The sequence below is a fragment of the Poecilia formosa genome, unplaced genomic scaffold (genome assembly GCF_000485575.1).
Source record: "Poecilia formosa unplaced genomic scaffold, Poecilia_formosa-5.1.2 Scaffold8, whole genome shotgun sequence".
NCBI classification, from domain to species: Eukaryota; Metazoa; Chordata; class Actinopteri; order Cyprinodontiformes; family Poeciliidae; genus Poecilia; species Poecilia formosa.
In genome coordinates, this window is record NW_006799947.1 from 312104 (window position 1) to 332780 (window position 20677).

The 20677-nt window shown below is 39.7% G+C and overlaps 4 protein-coding genes across 7 annotated transcripts in view; 3 read left to right on the forward strand and 1 right to left on the reverse strand.

Moving 5' to 3' along the window:
- gale (UDP-galactose-4-epimerase) overlaps window positions 1-3264 on the forward strand; it is a 17692-nt gene extending 14428 nt beyond the window's left edge. For all 3 annotated transcript variants that reach the window (XM_007574132.2, XM_007574141.2, XM_007574149.2), the window contains exons 5-12: window positions 324-437; window positions 1320-1496; window positions 1581-1694; window positions 1784-1850; window positions 1936-2021; window positions 2112-2189; window positions 2359-2473; window positions 2999-3264. In XM_007574132.2, coding sequence (XP_007574194.1) covers window positions 324-437; window positions 1320-1496; window positions 1581-1694; window positions 1784-1850; window positions 1936-2021; window positions 2112-2189; window positions 2359-2473; window positions 2999-3063 — 816 coding nt within the window. In that variant the 3' untranslated portion in view covers window positions 3064-3264. The remainder of the gene's footprint in view (window positions 1-323; window positions 438-1319; window positions 1497-1580; window positions 1695-1783; window positions 1851-1935; window positions 2022-2111; window positions 2190-2358; window positions 2474-2998) is intronic.
- A 279-nt stretch (window positions 3265-3543) lies between these two features.
- LOC103153296 (zinc finger and BTB domain-containing protein 8A-like) lies at window positions 3544-9142 on the forward strand. The gene is made up of 4 exons (XM_007574163.2): window positions 3544-3747; window positions 6001-6875; window positions 6999-7168; window positions 8257-9142. Exons 1-4 carry the CDS (start codon window positions 3683-3685, stop codon window positions 8572-8574), a joined length of 1428 nt encoding a protein of 475 aa, XP_007574225.1. The 5' UTR covers window positions 3544-3682; the 3' UTR covers window positions 8575-9142.
- Window positions 9143-10153: 1011 nt separating this feature from the next.
- LOC103153302 (hydroxymethylglutaryl-CoA lyase, mitochondrial-like) lies at window positions 10154-13402 on the forward strand. 2 transcript variants are annotated; one of them, XM_007574174.2, is made up of 9 exons: window positions 10154-10300; window positions 10506-10589; window positions 11464-11571; window positions 11679-11774; window positions 11890-12038; window positions 12133-12196; window positions 12305-12493; window positions 12611-12736; window positions 13204-13402. In XM_007574174.2, exons 1-9 carry the CDS (start codon window positions 10205-10207, stop codon window positions 13303-13305), a joined length of 1014 nt encoding a protein of 337 aa, XP_007574236.1. In that variant the 5' UTR covers window positions 10154-10204; the 3' UTR covers window positions 13306-13402. The 2 variants fall into 2 exon arrangements, with proteins under 2 accessions (XP_007574236.1, XP_007574243.1); XM_007574181.2 differs by lacking the exons at window positions 10154-10300; window positions 10506-10589 and adding an exon at window positions 11260-11359.
- A 2324-nt stretch (window positions 13403-15726) lies between these two features.
- LOC103153315 (gap junction beta-3 protein-like) lies at window positions 15727-18684 on the reverse strand. Its single transcript, XM_007574195.2, has 2 exons — window positions 18536-18684; window positions 15727-17877 (listed from the first exon to the last, which is right to left on the reverse strand). Exon 2 carries the CDS (start codon window positions 17805-17807, stop codon window positions 16941-16943), a length of 867 nt encoding a protein of 288 aa, XP_007574257.1. The 5' UTR covers window positions 17808-17877; window positions 18536-18684; the 3' UTR covers window positions 15727-16940.
- Between the last annotated feature and the right edge of the window lie 1993 nt (window positions 18685-20677).

A 20677-nucleotide genomic window follows, 5' to 3' on the forward strand; every position in this document is an offset into this window, starting at 1 on the left:
AGTCTTATGCACACCCCTTCAAATAAAATGTTACCAAGAATGTTTAATTGTGACACTATTGCTGAAAGTTGCAGTTAGGAAATTGATTAGAATTAAAACAATTTCTGGACACATTTGTTTCTTCACCATCATCATGCAATGTCACCACCACAAATAAATTACTGATGAGCATATTTGGATTCAGGCTAGATTTGAGTTAGTCAACCTGAGATTTCTAATTACTCTTGCACATAAAGAAAAACATTTTACAGTTACATTAACTGCTGCTAAAAAGTTTTACAATGCATTCACTTAAATTTCATTCTGCTTCATCTGTTGTGCAGCACTCTTTCAGTGCTGTGATGCACTTTGCCGGCCTGAAAGCAGTCGGGGAGTCGGTGGAGCAGCCGCTGCGTTATTACAGAGTCAACCTCACTGCCTCCATGAATCTGATGGAGGTCAGTTCCATCTTACACAACCAGCCTCCGTTCAGTCTGCACAACTCTGTCGTCATCCTGCTCTAAGCTCAGCTGTATTTGCACAATTCCTCACCTTTGTTTGCCGAGTTCACAACATCTGCTACCGCATGCACAGTCTCTTACCAAAGTATTCGCATTTCTTGCCACAGTTTGTCACCAAATGTATTTTATTAGGAAATATGTGAGAGCTTAAAAACCCCTTAGCCTTCACCCCTGGAAAATACAATGAAAAAACGGCACAGGGGCGTTCTGTTGCAGCTTAAGGGAGCATTGAACATGCTATGTCATTTTGGTGGAGAAAGAAAACAATACGTTCAATATGCAAGTTGTGGATGGAAACGGCACCTCCGCCAGTAAAAAGGAAGCTGGTTATAGTTCACAGCACAAAATGCAGAGAAATCAGGAGAATCCTACAAGAAAACATTTTAAATGCCTCTGAAGAAGGTTCACCTTCTATCAGGTGTTTGGATGGCCTAGTTAAAGTCCAAATCACAATTACAAAGTGAGTCATTTTGAGGCTAAGTTTGACCTTTTTAGAAGAATACTTTGGTTTAACGAAAAGCATTACATTGATTAGTGTATATTTTTAAAGCTGTTTGTTATATTTAATGAACTTTAATTACAACAAATTGTATTTCTGCACATTATTTACTTAAGTGGGCTGGATAAATGCAAATCACAGCCACATATAATATTTTCATTTGTAAAAAAAAAAAAGGAAAAAAAAAAGTTTTTTGTTGGAATATGAAATAAAAGTATGCCTTAATATTTCTCTTGTAGATCAGGCTTTCTGCTTATTCTCAGTTTTCTGCGGATAACTGTATACCTTGCTATCTTTGTGTGCATCGTCATGTGTCTCAGGTGATGCAGGCTCACAACGTGCACAATCTGGTCTTCAGCAGCTCTGCCACGGTGTACGGAGACCCCCAGCACCTGCCCATAGACGAGCGGCACCCTGTGGGCGCGTGCACCAACCCCTACGGCAAGACCAAGTACTTTATAGAAGAGATGATCAAGGATCACTGTAAATCTGAGAAGGTACCCATTCGTCACGCTTAAAGAATCTCAGAGACGTGCACCGTTGCTCCTCGCCGGAGGATAACTGTTGCTTCTTGTGTGCAGGACTGGAATGCAGTGCTGCTGCGCTATTTCAACCCTATCGGAGCTCATTCCTCAGGTCAGATTGGAGAGGACCCTCAGGGCATCCCGAATAACTTGATGCCTTACGTAGCTCAGGTAAAAGCACGGCAGCATCTACAGGACTCTGTGGGTGTAAATTCTACCGTCATCTCACTGAATCTGTTGCCTTTTTGTGATCTACGTAGGTCGCGGTTGGGAGAAGACCATTTCTCAATGTATTTGGAAATGACTATGAAACAGTCGATGGAACAGGCAAGGACAGAGGCGTTTTCTTTTTAGCTTTGAAAGTACCAATTAAATATTCAGAATGATGCAACTTTTTCCTTGTCTGTTGTAGGAGTTCGGGATTATATCCATGTAGTAGACCTGGCAAAGGGACATATAGCAGCTCTGAAGAAACTGAAGGACAACTGTGGATGCCAGGTATTTTTCAGTTATTTTTTGGCCATATATGTTGACCCGATATAGTTAGTCCTGGTCTATTATCTGTGTTTTCTTTATTTTTGTGTTTAGGTTTACAATCTTGGCACAGGAAAGGGCTACTCTGTGCTCCAGATGGTGAAAGCGATGGAGAAGGCTTCAGGAAAAGAGGCAAGTGATAAAAGTCCCACAAGCACAAAATCATGGTTTTGTTTTGCATCCCTGTTGGAAGATGTAATTACTAATATGCAGTATATTAAAGAATAAGATGACTTCTCTCTTCAAGTTTTGTTATATATATATATATATAATTTATTTTTTTTAATCTTTCCTTGTATAGATTAAATACAAGATTGCACCTCGTAGAGAAGGGGATATAGCGTCTTGCTATGCGGACCCCACACTAGCTGAGAAAGAGCTTGGCTGGACAGCTGCCTTTGACTTGGAAAGAATGTGTAAGTGAGCCATACGTCACTATCTGATGAATTTAGTAAAAATATAAATTTTTACTAATTCTTTTGTTTTACAAAAGCATTTCAGAAACTGTATCACATTTTGTTACACTACAGCCACAAGCTTCAGTGTGTTTTATTTGATTTTTTTTGTGAAACAGATGGACTAATTTTCATTTCTTGAAACATAAAAATCTTTGAAATGCAAATGTGGCCTCTGAGAGCTTCGTCCTTCCACTTTCAGATAAGATTGAACAGTCTTTACAAACAGCTCATCTGAGTAAAAGAGGTGAAGAAACCAAATGCACACCGCACTTTTCAGATTTTTTTTTTTTTTTTTTTAAAGAAATTTAAAGCATGTGATAATTTTTCTTCCACACTCACAGGTTTGCGGTATATATTGATCCATCAAATAAAACACACAGGCATCTCTCTTTTTAAAAAAAAAAAAGTAACAAAATGAAGAAAACTGCCTCTAGATGTCATCCACAATAACTTCCTAATGTTTCTGCATCCTGTATTGTGTAGGTGAAGACCTGTGGCGCTGGCAATCCATGAACCCCACTGGATTCACCAATGGCGTACCCTCTTGATGCATCTGCAGCTGCTTCTTTGGAAATCACCCACAGAAAACTGTGGCTGTAAACTATAAACTGTTTCAAGATATTTTATACAAGAGGAAATGTGTGTAAATCTTTTTTTTTCTCCTTGCAATTCAGGTTTAATAAGGGATTCTTTACAAATGGGTAAAATAAATAAATGTTCCTACAGAATAAATCACTTTCTCTGTCTCAGTTCATTTTGAGTTTGATTTGTGTCCCATAAAAAAATCTATGATATATTATTAAAGTTGAAATGTGTTGTGATATTAATATAGAAGGGCTTCAGAGAAGCAAATTAGAACAATGCTGGTTTCAATATGCACCCATCTGCATTTATAAGGTTAAAATGAGCTCAGTTCATCACAGACTCCTAAAAACTGTGTAAATATTGCACTATTCACTTGTTCATTTTAAAAGGGTCGCTGGGGCTTTAAATGGCTCCTTGAACCTTCGGGCACCCAGTTAATAAACACCCACGTCAGCACAGAGCTCCAGTCGCTCCGACCGGGTTTCGGTCTTTAGGGCTGAGCAGGAAGTGTCTGCCTGTGGACCCTGGACGAGGGGGAAAGAAAGCAGAGGGGGGTGACGCGGCGAGGTAAAATAAGATAAAATGGATATGGTGGCGGATTTGGGGGCGAGCAGGCTCTATCGGGCGCCGGGTGAATCCAGCCACCAGTGAGTATTGTTGTTTTTTTTTTTTTTTTTTTTTTTTTTTTTTTTTTTTTCAGAGTGGGGCAGATCAGGATATGGGGCGTAAGCGGGTCTCGGCGACACCTCTCGCCTGAGAACGAGCCGCTCGATCTGGGCAGCAGGCGAATCCTCCCCCGCTGCTCGTCGCGCTCCGGACCTCCAGCGAGGAGTGGAGTGGGGCGGGATGGGGAGGGGGTGGCCTTGTGGATATAAAAAACGGGCGTTTTTAGCGCATCATATCTTAACGGTGTCAGTGCATTTATTGCTCTGCACCCAGGACGGTCGCCTGTCTGTTTTCTCCATTGTGTGCTGGCTGGAGCCTGAAGTGGGCGTCGCTCCAGGACAGGCTGGGCTGCTCCGGTGCAGCGCTGCCCGCTTTTCTCTTGCAGGACTGCAGCACTGTCGTGTCGTTTTGTAGGTCGAATGGTGTCTCGGTGAAAGGATAATGGCTCAGCTCAGACATTTCCCTTGGTTTTGAGTGTGAAATAAATGGCCACGGAGTACTGCGGGTGTTTCACCGTGGGTTTATCGGGCGCTGCCGAGCCTTTCAGATGGCACGGCGGTGCAATTTGCATACGAAAGCTTTAAGAATCAGATTTCTCATGCCTCAGAAAAACAGACACCATTCTTCAAATGAGGTTGAGAGAGATTTATTATTTCTTTTCCTTTGGGCTGCATGTCCAGCTGTAGTCGTTTTTAGATCATTTTCTACTAGTCGGATGTGTTTCATCATCAGGGGTTCCTTAAACACTTTGAACTCGGCATACGGGGGTGTTTAAAAGGTTTGTCACCCGAACCTCTCTGACTGGAGTCGGGCGTAACCCATTAAAAGGGCTTCCTTTGACTGAAGGATCTCTTAGCCAATCACAGTGCAGAAAGAAATCATGCAGGCGGGGTCGTCTAGTGCAGACAAAGATACATTAAATTACAGGTTGATCTGAGGTGTATTTAGTTTCGTTTATTTTGATATTGCCCACATGAATATTACAAATAATATTGAAATCATTTTTTGGGTTTAAAGCATAATTAAAATAAAAGACACAATGTCCAGGTAAATCAATGTAAGCCTGCCCTGACTTATATTGATTTAGGTCTGGCCTGTTATTTTTTATTTTTTTGCTTTTATCAATGCCTATCTCCTATTTAATCGAGCTAAATGTGATTATATGCATTAGTACATGATACAAATTTAGTTTCTTCCTACAGTTAAAAAAAATGTTGGGTTAATTGATTGCTCTAAATTGCCCTTAGATGTTATGTGAGTGTATGTAGGGACGTCTGTGATGAACTGGCAACTTTTAATGTTCCCCACTTCTCACCAAATGACTGCTGGAGAAAGGCATCTACAACCTGAAAAGGACTAAGCTGGTGTAAAAAATGGTTGCAAACAATTAGCAGGTGCTGGCTCCATTATAGACTTATGTTCCAATAACTACATTGTTATGTTAATGTGAATTTACCCTGCAAAACAAAAATGCAACTGGAGATTTTATTGGGATTGGTACTGGATAGATCAAATCAAAGTAGTGCAAAAATCCAGTCACAGGGTGCCACTAAAGGAGGTGGTGCATGGGAGATGAAACCAAAATGTACCTTTCTGGCCTGAATGCAAAACACTTTTAAGAACCAAATCTATTAGAGGTTTTGAGAGATTTAAAAAAATGGACAGTAAACACATATCCAGAGCTACACTGGAATAGCTTAGATGAAAATATAAGGGTATTAGAAAGTCAGACCTAAATCAATTTAAAGCCTGTGGCAAGACTTGAAAATCACTCTTCATTGATGCTTTACATCCCATCAAACTGAGTTTGGCTTGTTTTGCAAAGAAAAATGGCTAAAACCTTTTGATATCCAAAGCAGGTAGAGACATACTCAAACAGATTTGCCTGTATTTTTGCAGTGACTAATAGTTCTGCATACTAGTCACTCTGTGGGACAGAATGCAAGTGCATGCCACACTATAAAGATTTGTATCCACGAGCAACTTTGAAAATAAATGATCAGTCCTCTTTCTCTTCACAGTTATGCACTGCTTTTTTCAGTCTATTCCGTAATTACCTGTTTATTTGTGGCAGCAACATGACAACATGTGAAAAAGTTCAGGGGATATCGATTGTAATTTAAGTGGTTGTAAATATAAAACTCTTGCTTTAATAATATTTTGTTGAGACAAATGCAGTCAGTTTGCATTTTTTCGTTTACAAGTACTGGTAATGTCTCCTCTGTCTCCTGCAGGCAACCTCAGAGGTGGTTCAACACGGCCGACATCACTGCGTCCCACCAGAACAACCTTTTGAAGCAGCTAAACGAGCAGCGCCGGCAGGAGCTTTTTTGCGACTGCAGTGTGCTGGTTGAGGGCCAGCTCTTTAGGGCTCACCGGAACGTCTTGTTTGCCAGCAGCGGCTACTTCCGGATGCTGCTGTCCCGGGGGCCAGACGGGCTGCCAGAAACTGTCAACGCAACCTTCGACGTCTTCAGCCCAGAGACTTTCACCGTCATCCTGGATTTTATCTACTCGGGGCAGCTGGATCTGTCCAGTCACAATGTGATCGAGGTCATGTCGGCGGCCAGCTACTTGCAGATGAACAGTGTCATCACATACTGCAAAAACTTCATCAAATCTTCCCTGGACATTAGTGTAAAGGACGAAGACAGTGACCGCTGCCACAGCCTGTCTGAGACCTGTTCTTTCACCAGCGGAGCAGGAGAAGAGTCTACAGAGCATCCGCAGCAAGGCCCCCGCTCCGTCAGCCCACCACCTGCACTCTGGACCCGGGACAACTCCAGGTCCCAGTCCAGTTTTATAGGGAAGGAGCCGGAGCAGGAAGTTGCAGTCTCAGCCCTTAAGACTGACCCAAGTAGCCCTACTAATGAGCTCAGTGCAGAGACAGATGACCTGCATGACCCTCAGGACCCTCTGTACACACTGCCAGGATCAGAGCGCCGACGTGGGAAAGGAGGGACCAAAAGGAGAGCTCCCAACAGCATTCGTTCTGGCCAGCATGAAGACCTGGATATTCAGGAGGCGAGAACCCTAAAGGCTGAGAAAGCAGAGGAGCTTTACGCCACACTACCTCCAATCGTTGGTGTTATTGGCCACTTTAATAAAGGTGTGTTTGTCTGTACACACCATCAATAGCTATGCTAGAGACGTTGTTGATGGACAGACTTGAATGACGTGAGTCTTTTTTGGTAAGACAAATATTTCAGCCATATCTTATCATTTTTTGCAGATTCCAACCCTGTTATGCGCTTTAAATGCCCATTTTGCACACACACCGTGAAGAGGAAGGCAGACCTGAAGCGTCACCTACGCTGTCACACCGGAGAGAGACCGTACCCATGTCAGGCCTGCAATAAGCGCTTCACCCGCCTGGAGCACCTACGTAGCCACTTTGAGACGGTATGCCTTCTCAGAGTCTGAAGCTAACATTCAGCTGTGCTTTTTTTATTCAACACCACATAAAATATCTTTTAAAAAGTTGGTATAGCTTCGTTAATACAAAATTCAGTGGATAACATTTAAAAAGAAGCTACATGCTGTTCAGTTTAGCTTGATTCTTATACCCCACTTTATAGTTTGGAGGAAATAAATGCATCAGACAGTCACTTGGATTCTGTTTCCCATTCTGAGCAGGCGTTAAGTAAAATGAATAGGTGAACTATCCCTTTAGTCAAGAAGAAATATGTAAAAGAACCAGATTTAGGAAGGGTGACTATCTGCCTCGGATGAATGGGGGTGGCATGACAGGAAAGAGAGACTTGATAGGGAATACCCATCTTTGGAAAGGCACTAGGAGTCTTACCTAGCAACAAACTGTTTTAAAAAGGAATGTTTTTTTGGGATGTCATGATACCTTTGTGTTGCCTCGAGGTAAAAGTACTGAGCTATTTTTTTTTCTTCATCACTCTGGGACAGGGTGTTCTACTTTTATGTGCAGGTTATAGGACATGTAGAGGTTTTATACTATCCAGATGTACCAAATGTTACAACATTTTATTGAAAACGTTTAGGTTAGAAGAAAACAGCATCATCAGTAAATATGTATGTGGAACCCCAAACTAAAAACTTGACCCACAGTGGAACCTCCAACTGTGTTTCTAGCCAAATCCACCAATGTTTATTGGACAAACATTGGTAGATTTGGTTAGTATGTAATGTTGCCCATCATTGATGTCACAGGGGGCTTTCTGGGCTGAGAGTGGGAAGCCCACCCTTTACGTAAATCTCTTGAAAGTCCACAGTCCCCACCACTCACTATATTACATCTGCTGAATCTCCAGAAGAAGCCTGTGGGTAAGCGAAGTCCTCACAGTCTGAAAGATTTGGAGAACTTATGGAAGAGAGGGAAAATATTGCCAAGTGATCTCTGCTGGTAGACTCCAACCAATATTAACCACTTTTATGACCATATATAAATTACTCAAATCTGGAATTAATTATAAAAGAAAAACAGAATTGCATTTTAACTGTTTTCTGGCTTTCCACAGATTCATCAAGCCAGGAAACTGGTGTGCAGGAAGTGCAAATGTCAGGTGACAGAGGAAACCGGGCATGTGGTGTGTGAGGGCACACGCCGCTACCGGATCTGCACTACCTGTATCCAGGAAGTGGGCTGTGACGACATACCCATGGACGGTCTGCAGACGCCCAACGAGGAGCCAGCGCTGTTACTAGGTGTGGACGGTGAGGAGGAGGGCGACGCCAAGAGAAACTGGATGGTGAATGACGAAGATGATCTCGCTGAAGACTCGGGTGCAGATCTCATCATCCAGCAAGTGGATGACAGCGACGAGGAGCTGCAGTGAAGAAGGACCAAACTACGTGCAGATATATTGGCAGTGTGCATCTCTGAGTTAAAGCAATGCAAAAATAAAAAATAAAAAAAATAAAAAAAATAACATAAACAACAACAACAACAAAAACTAGCCTGGAGATGTAAGCTCTCAGTTTGTTGGGTGTATCCAACACAGAAATCATTCTTTTTGAGACTGTGGGGAAAACAAAAACTGTTTTTTGTAAATGTTGATAAAATTATGCAGTATCCAAAGCATGCATATTAATTTCTATTGTTTTGATTGAGTTGTTGTGTTACAATGATTTTAATAAGTGTTTCTTCATTTGAATGCATGAAAAGACACTATGTCTTTGCAGAGATTTGGGAGTTTTTGTTAGCAGTGAACCCAAAATGTTGATCCAGACTAAATGGCAGCTTTTAAGGATTTTTCAAGTTTAAGGCGACATAATTTTGTTTTAAGTGTTTTTCTGCAAGCACTCTGATTTCTTGTTTATTATATGCACTATGGTATAATCAATTGTAATTTATTTATTACTTTTTATTTTTACTTTCTGACACATTAAAGATATTTTTATACACCTGTACCTGAGTCATCATTAGATGTGAGTTGTAACTAAGCTACTATATCTCTACCAGCTATTCATTTGTGCATTTTACTTTCAAAAAGAACCTAGCTTTCATATTCTGAAATATGAAAAATCATCAAGTTGAAAAACTAGAGAAAGTATTTGCAAAAACAATTTTTAAGGAAAATTTGTCACTCAAATGAATAAAGTGTTATAGCATATTTTGAGATCCAATTAACACAATATAATTTTTGTGAAGCCTACCTTCAAAAATTTTGAGTACTAACACTCCAGAAAACTTTTTCCATTTGTTTTAAAACCATAAAATGTCAAATTATGCTTCATTTTGTTTGTTCAAGGAGAAAATATGTGTGCTTTCTTTACATGAGTGAAGTTGTCTGACCAGGAATCAAAACTACAATCAATAGAAATGAACCACAACACTCAGTCTTCAGGAAATAAAATTATTTTCATGTTATATTTGAACTGTTTTCTACTTCCCTTCTTCAAATTGAATTTAAACCTAAACTATTAAGTGAAATAAACTGTTGCTGTGTGGTTGGTGTATGAAATGGGTTTGTTTTCAGGTACAGATTTAAGTAAGTTAGGACAAAAATATCAACACTGTCCAAAACGGGGATATGAACGTGTGAAGAGGTGATCTAGCCCAGCTTATATTTTCTGTTATTTATTTATTTATTTATTTATTTATTTATTTATTTATTTATTTAGACATATAGATATTTTACTCTGCTATACTGACATTTCTAGGGTCCCGTTTTTACCCAGTGTTTAAAGAGACCTGGAGGTCTTCTGGAAAGCTGACATTCAATTGCACCACAAGGCCAGATAAATATTTTATCTTCTATGTAGTGACTAAAAGAATGTGAAATAAATAAATGTGATTTTTGTTCTATGTCCTAACGCTTCTTATTCACTACCTAATTATTGCCAGTAGATGGCGCCTATGCATTTTTTTTATTTTATTTTTTATTTATTTTTTTTTTTTAAAGAAAACGTCACAACTCGCGTTTCCAGGAAGTATGACGTCAGGCTGCTGTTAGCTAGCTAGTGATGGCTGCTACAATGAGGCTTGTCAACAGAACAACTTTAAGATTAAGAATGGGCCAGCAATATATGTCGTTCAGCTCCGCACCAAAGGAGAAGACGGTTAGTTCTGGGTTTTTATTTCCCCGTTGTTTGAACTAAACGTTTACAGTTGGTGCCGTAAAGAACGTCGGTCTCCAAATATCCATTAGCCTCCACTGGCTCAACACTCTTGTTTGGTGACTCTTGAGGAGACGCTACAGTTCAGCTTTAACTCTTATTTTTATTTGACTGTTGGTGGTTATATGTGTGTGTGTTTTGCCCTCAGACATGTGTAAAAGCTGCTCATGCTCTCCCACAAACTGTGAAAATAGTGGAAGTTGGACCCAGAGACGGTCTTCAAAATGAAAAGGTACACTTGTATAAATAAATAAATCATGTTTTTATTTTTAGTTTTGTTTGGTTTTATTTGATTTTCAAATCATAAGATTAACCAAATGAAGGTTAATCACGATTTACAACTAAATGTTCACCCAAGGGGAGCAGGTGTTTTTGTGTCTTTCAGGAATTTCAGTGAAGTACATAATATAAATAGACATTTATTTATTTATTTATCTATTTATTTAAAAAATTACAATTACAACAAAATATTTTTGTTTTATTAATACGGTGCAATTATATTATTAAATAGTTTTTATTGTATTGTGTTTTTGTATAATAACTAGGTACAGGCATTACAGCATATTAATTTTGAAATTACAAGCATACAATTTGTTCTTTCATTTTTACTATGTAATACAACAAAGATATTTTAAGCCTAACATGTTGGCTGTTTTTATTTCTGTTTTGTTACGATGCTGATTTTTGTATTCAGGTTAAGACACTACCTTAAAAAAAAAAAAAAAAAGTAAAATAACTTTAAATATAAAGTTAAATTGTTGCCCTAGTGCAGGGGTGTCCAAAGTCAGTCCTCAGGGGCCGGCATCCTGCACGTTTTAGTTCTTTCCCTGGTGGTAGCAACAACCTTTTCAGTTTGTCAATATTCCTCTTAGGGCTTCTAACGAGCCATCATTTGATGCAGGTGCATTAAACCAGGGAGAAAACTAAAACATGCAGGATGCCGGCCCTCCAGGACCAACTTTGGGCACCCTTGCCCCAGTGGTTCAGGGAGCAAAAGAATAGGTGTGGCAATCTTGTACAACCTGGTGAAATTACATGAGTCATGCATAGTTGGCATTATTTATCAGCTGTTCTTCATTATTGGTTTTATGATTCTATCCCTTTAGACTGTCGTTCCAACAGAGGCAAAAATCAATTTAATTAACATGTTGTCAGAGTCTGGACTTCCAGTCATTGAGGCCACCAGCTTTGTGTCCCCTAAATGGGTTCCTCAGGTAAGCCTTTTAGAACAAAACCCACTCCGACTTCAGGATGCAATAATGAATTGAGCTTTTTTTTTTTTCTTTTTAATGCTGATTGGCTTCTATTGTTTACTTATCAGATGGCAGATCAGGTGGAGGTGATGAAAGGTATCAGTAAGAAACCAGGAGTATCTTATCCAGTCCTCACGCCAAACCTGAAAGGTTTTCAAGCTGCTGTGAGTGCTGCACATTCCTGTAGTTCTGATTCAGCCCTGAATAGGCACTGAATGTTCAGGTTTTTAATACTGCAGGTGATAGCTCTAAAACATGTTTTGATTTCTTGTGCTGTAGCTAAAGGCCGGAGCTTCAGAGGTGGCCATATTTGGTGCTGCATCTGAGCTGTTTAGCAAGAAGAACATAAACTGCTCTGTGGAGGAGAGTTTACAGCGCTTCGAGGAGGTCATGAAGGCAGCTAAAGAAGCTGCCGTGCCAGTTCGGGGGTATAATTTCCAGCATCCACGCCACTCCCAGTAAACCTTTAAATCATTCGGACTTGCTCTTAAACTCTTTCATCCATGTTTCTCGTCACTGCAGTTATGTCTCGTGCGTCGTGGGATGTCCGTATGAGGGCCAGGTGGCGCCTGAGAAAGTTGCGCATGTGAGTTATGGCTCAAAAGATGTTGCGTTTGTTCAGCAAATAAGTCATTCATCATCTTTTGTAAAACGGCCAGACGCTTAGTACTTAAGATTTGTTTCTGTGTCACAGGTGGCGAAGCGCCTGTACTCTATGGGCTGTTACGAGATTTCTCTAGGTGACACTATTGGAGTGGGGACTCCTGGAAGTATGACTAAAATGTTGGAAGCTGTGACCAAAGAGGTGCCAGTGAGTGCTTTAGCTGTTCACTGCCACGACACTTATGGCCAGGCTCTGGCTAACATCCTCATAGCCTTGCAGGTCAGGCTGAGTTCATGTTTCTGAATCTAAAAGCTTTCCCTGAAACAATCTAGGGTATTATTATAAAAGTGAAGTTTTTCTGTTTTTTTTAAATTTTGTTTTGTTTCGTTTTCTCAGATGGGAATCAGCGTGGTAGACTCATCAGTAGCTGGACTGGGCGGCTGTCCATACGCTCAGGGGGCTTCTGGGAATGTTGCAACCGAAGATGTTGTTTATATGCTGCATGGACTTGGAATTAAAACGGTAAGAGATCCACTTTTTATCTACCTTTCTTTGCTTTGGAGTCAGCTAGGAGGGATAAGAAAACCAGTTGTTAATTACACTTCTGGTAAATGTACATACCGCTTATCAACAGCAGTTATTCCATCAATTATTAGTTTATAATGCCCAAGTTGATCCATTTTCTGTCTTCCGGGTGAAACAGTCGCATATTAAATGACTTGTACATTTTCTTAAAAACTAGAATTTAATGTTACAGTACTCTGGGAAAAACATTATTTTCCAGTTTGTTTGTTTTTTTATAAATCATATTGCAGTTAAACTTTCACCTTAGATCAATCGAGAATAATTTCATTCTGTTCCTGTTTTCTGTCAGTCTGCTTATGTTGTTGCTGCTCTGCTTGTAAACTTTAAAAATAGATGAATTACTTATGTTTTACTTGAACTTTTCCTCAAATCGTTTAAGCTGTGACTCTGTGTTCTCACGTCAGGGAGTGGACCTCTCAAAGCTGATGGATGCTGGAGCTTTTATCTGTCGAACCATCAACAGGAAGACCAGCTCCAAAGTGGCACAAGCCACCTGCAAACTGTAGACAAAAAAAGAAATGGTGGCTTTTTCCAAGGCTATATCATCCTCAGTTTCCAAACTTAAGCAAAATAAAATGTGGTTTGATTTAACCGCTCTAAAAATTGTTGTTAAATATTGTTTTCTGTATTAGTGCCTTATGTAAAATCTGTTAAGAGCACTTGTCTTTTAAATGAATGCTTTTGTCAATTTGTGGTCAGTGGATGAAGAATGGACTTAACTTTAAGTTTCTAATGACACACGGTCCTGTAAATACAGATTAAATCACTAATATCACAGCAGAAGATTTAGTTCAGTATGTACCCGTGGAAACCATCATGCCTTCGAAGTTTGGACAATATAATGGTTAGTGAAACTTTCTTTTTTTTAACATAGTGCTTAAGGTTATTTATTTAAATTATCTCTTTAAATTTGAAATGTACATATTTATGAAAGTTGAAAGTTTCAAAAATAAAACTATTTTACATTGCAATTTGTGATTGCATTTGTCTACTGATGTATATTGCTAGGATGTAATATTTGTTTTAGCATCATCTCATACTGGAAACCTTTGAGAAATCCTGATTTTAAGTCTATTTGTTTTATGTGTAACTGAGGAATCAGCTTAGACATAAAGTATAGTTACAGTACGTAGCTTTTGCAAAAATATGTTTTTTGCAAACATATTTGCAAAGAGTTAGGGGGAGGTTATGAGTGGGGTATACACAAGAGTGATTGACAGCACTAAGACCCTTTTCCTGGCTCTGATTGGTTGTTTCTGACAGAGCACTGGACAATAGGGAGAAGGCAAAGGACCTCAGTTTTTTTTCTCACAGTTTGTGTTTCATACTGTCTCAACATAGTCATAGTTTTGACAAATGTTTATGATAGAAGTTACATATGGCTGCTTTAAGTCCTCAAGTGTCAGGGTCCTGCAAGTTTTAGATGTGGCCTTGATCCAACAGATCAAATAGAATAAGCTTATCATCATTCAATCAAGTTCCAGATAAATATCTGAAGCACCTGAATCAAACAGCCTCACCATTCGTTTGAGTCGGGTGTTCTTGAGAAGAAATCCATCAAAAGGTTCCAGGATATTATCTTTTGAGGACCAGACCCAGGCAGAGCTCACCTAACAAGTCAACTCACAATGACCAGAGGAGTCCTAATTTTATCAAATCTTTGTTGATTTGACAAAATGTTTTAACCCATTAACCTGCAAAATGGATTAAATGTTTTTTTTAGTTTTTGACTGTGGCCACAAGATTTTTCTTTAAAATTAAAAAAAAATGTGGCACAGGGAGTTCCACAGACCTCTTAGCAAATGGAACTTTTCCACACATTCCTCCTTTGTTTACCTGTTTTCCTGTTGGTATTTGTGAGTTTAAGAAGAGCAACACGCATGGGGCAAGAGTAGTTCAGCAAGTAGTTCCTGTAACCAGGATGTTGGCCTACACAACTGACTTCTGTCAGTCTGCCGTCAGCTCAACGCCTTCAGTGTGTTGTTGATTTGACTGCGTCTAGTTTAAGGCATTTTTGAGTTGTCTGACTTGATAAAACACAGTGAAAATGCATTGCAATATCATTTCTCTGCCTCACTTGAATGGAATGTTCTCTTGTCGTTTCTATTTTGATGGAAAACTAAGTGAAACTTCTTACTCCGTTATCTAAAGAAAACAATCTGTGGCATGTTACGTCAATTTAGATGATTGTAGATTTGATTTTCCACAGCTCAGCTTCAGTTCTTGTCTGTTTCACACACTTACTTAACGAGGGCAACAGTTGGAAGAGTAGCTGTTTTGAATTTGGAAAATTCCCGTTTCATCCCCTGCTGCGTGTCTGAGTGCCTCTGGGCAAGGCACATTGTGTTGCCTACAGAGATAAAGCCGTTTCACCGGTTTTTGCTTCATTAGCCTACACAACTCTTTGCATCAGGGTTTTAACTGCATTTGTGGAAAATAACCCCTAAAACCCAACTTGGAAAATGGCTTGTACTTGAATGCCAATCATAGCTTCAAGACTCCCAAAAAATATTGAGAAAATTGTGTCTGGAAAAGTTTGGAGTTTTTTTAAATGAAATTTTATAGGACACCGATGAAAAACGGAAGTCATGGATTATTATTTTTATATGTTTCACTTGCATCCCTTCATAAAAACGTGGCAGCTGTGAAACAGTTGAAAAAGTAACAGTAGAGGGCGTCACATGCACCTTTTTATGCTTTTATGCTTCTTCAGGAAGAAGCATATTTTGAGCCATTAATCACCATCCGAGGAACTATTGTGCGTAGATTTCTTATTGTCTCTGTGGAAAATTTCCTGTTCTAAGAAAACATCCAGGACAAAACAAAGCATTTCAGTTGATGTAAGTTAAGAAACCTGAATGACAAGTAAAACTGGCAACCTGAGGTTGTTACGTCATCCAAGAAACACCTGGAAAAGCACTTGACAGTTATTGGAAACAATTTTAAATGGTACACCATTATGACTCGGTATATTCAGATGCATGTCTGTCACAAATTTATGCCGACGTCAGGATTCATCATAAAACAATGACCAGCTCCTTAGATGAAGACTGTTGGGATCCACATGCATAATTAAAATCTATATTTATGGCATGTTTTCTCTTGCTTCTATCTAATAATGAATCTCAATTCAAAAACGACAAAGACACACATTGTTTTCATACATTTACACTTTTATAAAAAGGACAAATATTAACAGCATCTGCAATTTTCCACATGACTTCCAGATTGGACTGTTACAGTTCCACAAGCCGCATCCAGGTCTGTCCAGTTTTCATCCAACATGATTCAGCACTAAAACACAGAATTAAACAGCAGCATCCCCTTGAGACTGACTTGAATCAACAGTGGTCTTGGACCGCGCGAGGTTGTGCACAAGCATGTCAAAACACAAGGAGTCTGAGCAGCACAAACCTGACAGAGAGAGCAAGGATTTCAAAAACATGAAATGCAAAACAAATGCATTTAATTTTGTCTGTGAGAATAAAACAGCTCATTTCTGGGCACCTTCAAGTACTTTTATACAAGCTCTGAAGCATCTATATTTCCATGATGAAGGGTGTCCTTTTCTTCGAATTTACATGAAATCATGAAGCTAAAATCATAATCTGAGTGCAAACTACATTTTAAAAATCCTTTTTTAACAGCTAACCTGTAGATTACGACATCAGTTTCTGACACACCACTGTAGACACGGGTAGGGATGGTGAATACCTCTACCAGGTGTGACTTTGCTTCTTTTGTGATACTTATTTCCCTTCCCCCCCGTGCCAAAACTACTCAAAAGTAAAGCTGATAAAACTTTCACTGGCTTATTTTAAAAAGTAGAAGAGCTGAAATGGCACAGAGATATTTATAGTATCTAAAAAGGACAACCACGTATCACCAACAAATCAAACTTACATTTAACAGTTGACTTATAAATATTGTGGATGTTGACTTGGAGACCGAAGTTCAAACAATTCCTTGAGAGTTTTAGATGCGGACACAAAGTCACAATGAATCCAATACCAATGATCCAGCTCTGAAACATTCTGCAATGTGGCTCATGGGTCTGCATCTGTATTTTTTTTTTAGGGTTTGCAAACCTTAAAATCCAGCCAAAACAGTTTTTAGCTCTTGACCCGTTGCCTGACTTCCATCATGACCATGACAGGGTCAAGTTGGGAGCAGAAGCCCGTATCTTTGGATCTGAGCCGAGTACTTGCAGCTGGTTTGATGCTTTGCAGACGTTCTTGAAGGATGGAGGCTTGTCATCCATATCTCTCTTTGGCAAAGCCACATTGTAGTTGTGGAAGTTGTCGTTGTTGTAGTCGTCATGTTGCACAGCCATGTGGTGATTGCGCCTTTTGCACTTGTTTATGATCCGTGCAATTCTCTTGGAGATGAGATAGATGATCTCGCATATGTTCAGGACGATACAGAGAGCCGAAGCTCCAACCATGAAGTAGGTGAAGACCTTCTTCTCTGTTGGGTGACCGATATAGCAATCAACCACGTTGGGACAGGGTACCACCTCGCACTTGTAGAGCCTTGGTAGGTAGAAGCTGTCGTAGATATGGTGTAGGATGTAGAGGAAGGCAATCTCAATACCTGTTTTTGCAAAAAGGCTGATCAGGTAGGTCCACCACAGCCCACCGTGTTTCTTGCCAGTGTTGGTGTACAGCTTGCTGTCTTCACCGAATTTGGCCCTGTGCTTTCGCTCGCGTTCATCGCGGTACGCCACGTGCATCACCACCATGAACGAAGGGCAGGTGACGAAGATGAGCTGGAGGGCCCACAGGCGGATGTGGGAGATGGGGAAGATGTGATCGTAGCAGACATTGGGACAGCCAGGCTGCTTGGTGTTGCAGTCAAAGTCCTTCTGGTCATCCCCCCAAACCCGCTCAGCTGCCACCACGTACACCATCACCCTGAACACAAACACCACCGACAGCCATACCCGTCCAAACGCAGTGGAGTATTTGTTCACTCCGCTGAGGAGGGCTTGGAAGGTCTTCCAGTCCATGTTGTTGACTTGTAGTCAAATATCTGTTGTCTGAAATTCTTCTCTCTATGGTTACCGTTTCTCCTTTCACCTGGAAGTGGAAATGTAAAAAAAAAACAAAAAACAAAAGGGTCACTAACATCATGTTTTCAGAGCCAGTTGAGTTTCAGCCAATAGACATTTTTCTAGGGAGATAAATATCAGGAAGTCTGTTCAGACCTGATTGGAAATAAAAAAAAAATAAAAAAAAATTTCCAACTTCCTAAGTCTTAATCATATCAAGAGAGCGTTTGTGAAATCACAGCCATGTAAAGGCCCGTGACTAAACTGCCAACAAAGGAGACAAGCTGAAGCAACTTTTTTTTTCTTTTTTTTTTACACACCCACAAACTGTTCAGGCTTTTCTTTAGGGCATTTTTAGGCAAATAGTCACATTCAAAATTAGGTTAGAGCATGCCAGTCTCCTTTTGTGAGTATTTTCTCGTTGAAGAAAATCTAATATTGACAAATAAAGCGTCTTAAATCTTGGTACATTTGAAAAAAACGACTTTTACGCACTAATTGTCCGCGCTCTCTGGAAATATTTTCGTGGGAAGAATCGCTCTGAGTCAGTATTCTTATATCCCAAATCACAGATAATGAGTAGGTCTGCTCAGTGCGGACTCAAGACTTCATCTCTGTCTGAAACGCGAACATGAACATTGCCAAATCCTTCCACGACATTTTCAAAATAGTTTACTTTCACTTACTTTGAGATGTTCAATCCATATCTCACTAAAAGAACCACCGGCTTATTTATTTCCTCTGTATTCCGTCTCAGTTCAACTTCGTGCCGATCTTTTTTACGCACAGATTTGGCTCTCGTTGACAGGTAGGAGAAATGTGGCCGTGGGTGTGGTTAAAATAATGAAGAAACCCTAGAACTGCCCCCAGATGTTCCTCTCCACCCTCGTTCCCTTCGCCTTTGTGGGCTCCCTTCTCGTCACTCTCAAAGCACTGTTTTATATTGAATCTGAAAAGGCACTGGCAAGATTCGAGCTGCTTGTGTTTTACCATCAATACTTTACCAAAAGAAACTTAAACAAAAATCATGGATCTCACAACTAGAGTCGTGCCCTCCCTCCTCCCCGTTTCCGCTGGATCTGGGGGGGAAAAAAAACAAAAAAAAACGGACCCACAAACCACTGACAATAAGAGGCTTTTAACAGAACCGCTCTTATTTTTAAAACATCTTGAGCTGAGCTGAGCTTTTAATTAGCATTCCACTCTTTTGCCTTTGGTCTTCCTTTGTTTTCTTCATTTCTCTGTTTACTTGAATCCTTTGTCCCATCGTAAAATTCATCTGAATGTCTTGTACTCAAAAGCAATGTTGCATGGGTGTAATACAACACTGCTTCAACTTGTGTCTTAGTGGATGTCAGTGAACCACTCAGCCCAAGAGTTAGGAGAAAAATCCACATGAATTTTACTCAGAGTATGCAAAATCCAATCTGGTTGCCGTAGTAAGATCTGTAATAGATATTCACAATATTAGCTCAGATTTCGTCGAAGTTCACAACACATCTAGGACACTGGGAGTCCCACGTTCCACCCAGAGTTGTCCAGTTGGAATCTGATACAGACAATTCACATCAGACAGTTGCTGTATGTAAGACAGTGTTATCTGGATTTCTAGCCACATGGGCCCTATATGTAAGTGTTCCCTGGGCTGGAACTACTGCTGGTGGCTATAAGTTTCCATCCAGCTCCTGGGATCAAATTTAGATCAGGGAATTATATGAATTTAAACTTTAACCTTGTTTCAGCTTCAAGTTCCAAAGCCAGTGCGATTTGCTCATTGAAATGTTAAGTGAGTGGGCTGCCACTTGGCAATGCAAGCCAAAATAATACATTTGTCTAGATGTGTTAGTTCGAAACACTGTAGCAACATGTTGACTAGAACGTAGTGTACAAATACTGTGTGTATGTGAGAGAGACCCTGTGCTGTTGAAGTAGAAATCATCAAAACTCCAAATAAAGCAGTTTTTTTTTTTGTTTTTTTTTTATCATATACAGGTTGATAAATTGGATTTCAGGTGAGAAACATGTGACTTTTCTTCAGATTTAAACTCTTGGGGTTCTTTTTCATTTTTGTCATCTTTCTCCTCTGGCTCAGTCAAAATCATCTTTTTCAATGAAAATATTCACTTAAATTTGCCAAGAGTGGAGGAATATTGTGTATTTTTTTGACAGGCTGTCATCTAGCTGTCAAGATGGTCCTGTACTGGATAAAACCTGCACAGGAAATTAACACAGCAAAACTGTAATTACATAGTCTCTTTACAGACCCCTCCTTTTCTTAGCCTGGTTCCTGTCACCATGTGTAACAATTGCTTGGGGCATTGACATTACAATAGAATATAACATCAGATCAATAAAAACCATTGTTAAAACCTGTTCAAATTGTGATTTTTCTTTAATCTGAAAAAAAAAAAACTTAACGCTTACTCTAAACTGTAACACTTGACATGTTTGAGATCTTTGCTTCACCTTTAATGTATTAACAATATCAAAGTTAGAGGAGAAATGAAAGGTAAAACCAAATTATGGCATGAATAATTTATTAGATTTTTCTCATTTTGAAGCATTCAGTGCTTTTTGTGGTCAAAGTTTGTAGCATATCTACCAGGTGTTCTGTCTCTGTTTTTATAGGTAAACACTCAGTCTTATTGTTTCCATGTTTTAAGTTTCCAGGAACAGGATTCTCTCCTTGTCTGAACGTGTGTGACGGTTCTGGACAGCACACGCAAGAGACACACCTTAACATGAATGCATATCTTTGTTGTTGTGCATATCCTTTGACTTGTACATATTTGCTGCTTGGGGGATGTCTTACTTAGAGATTTGCTGTG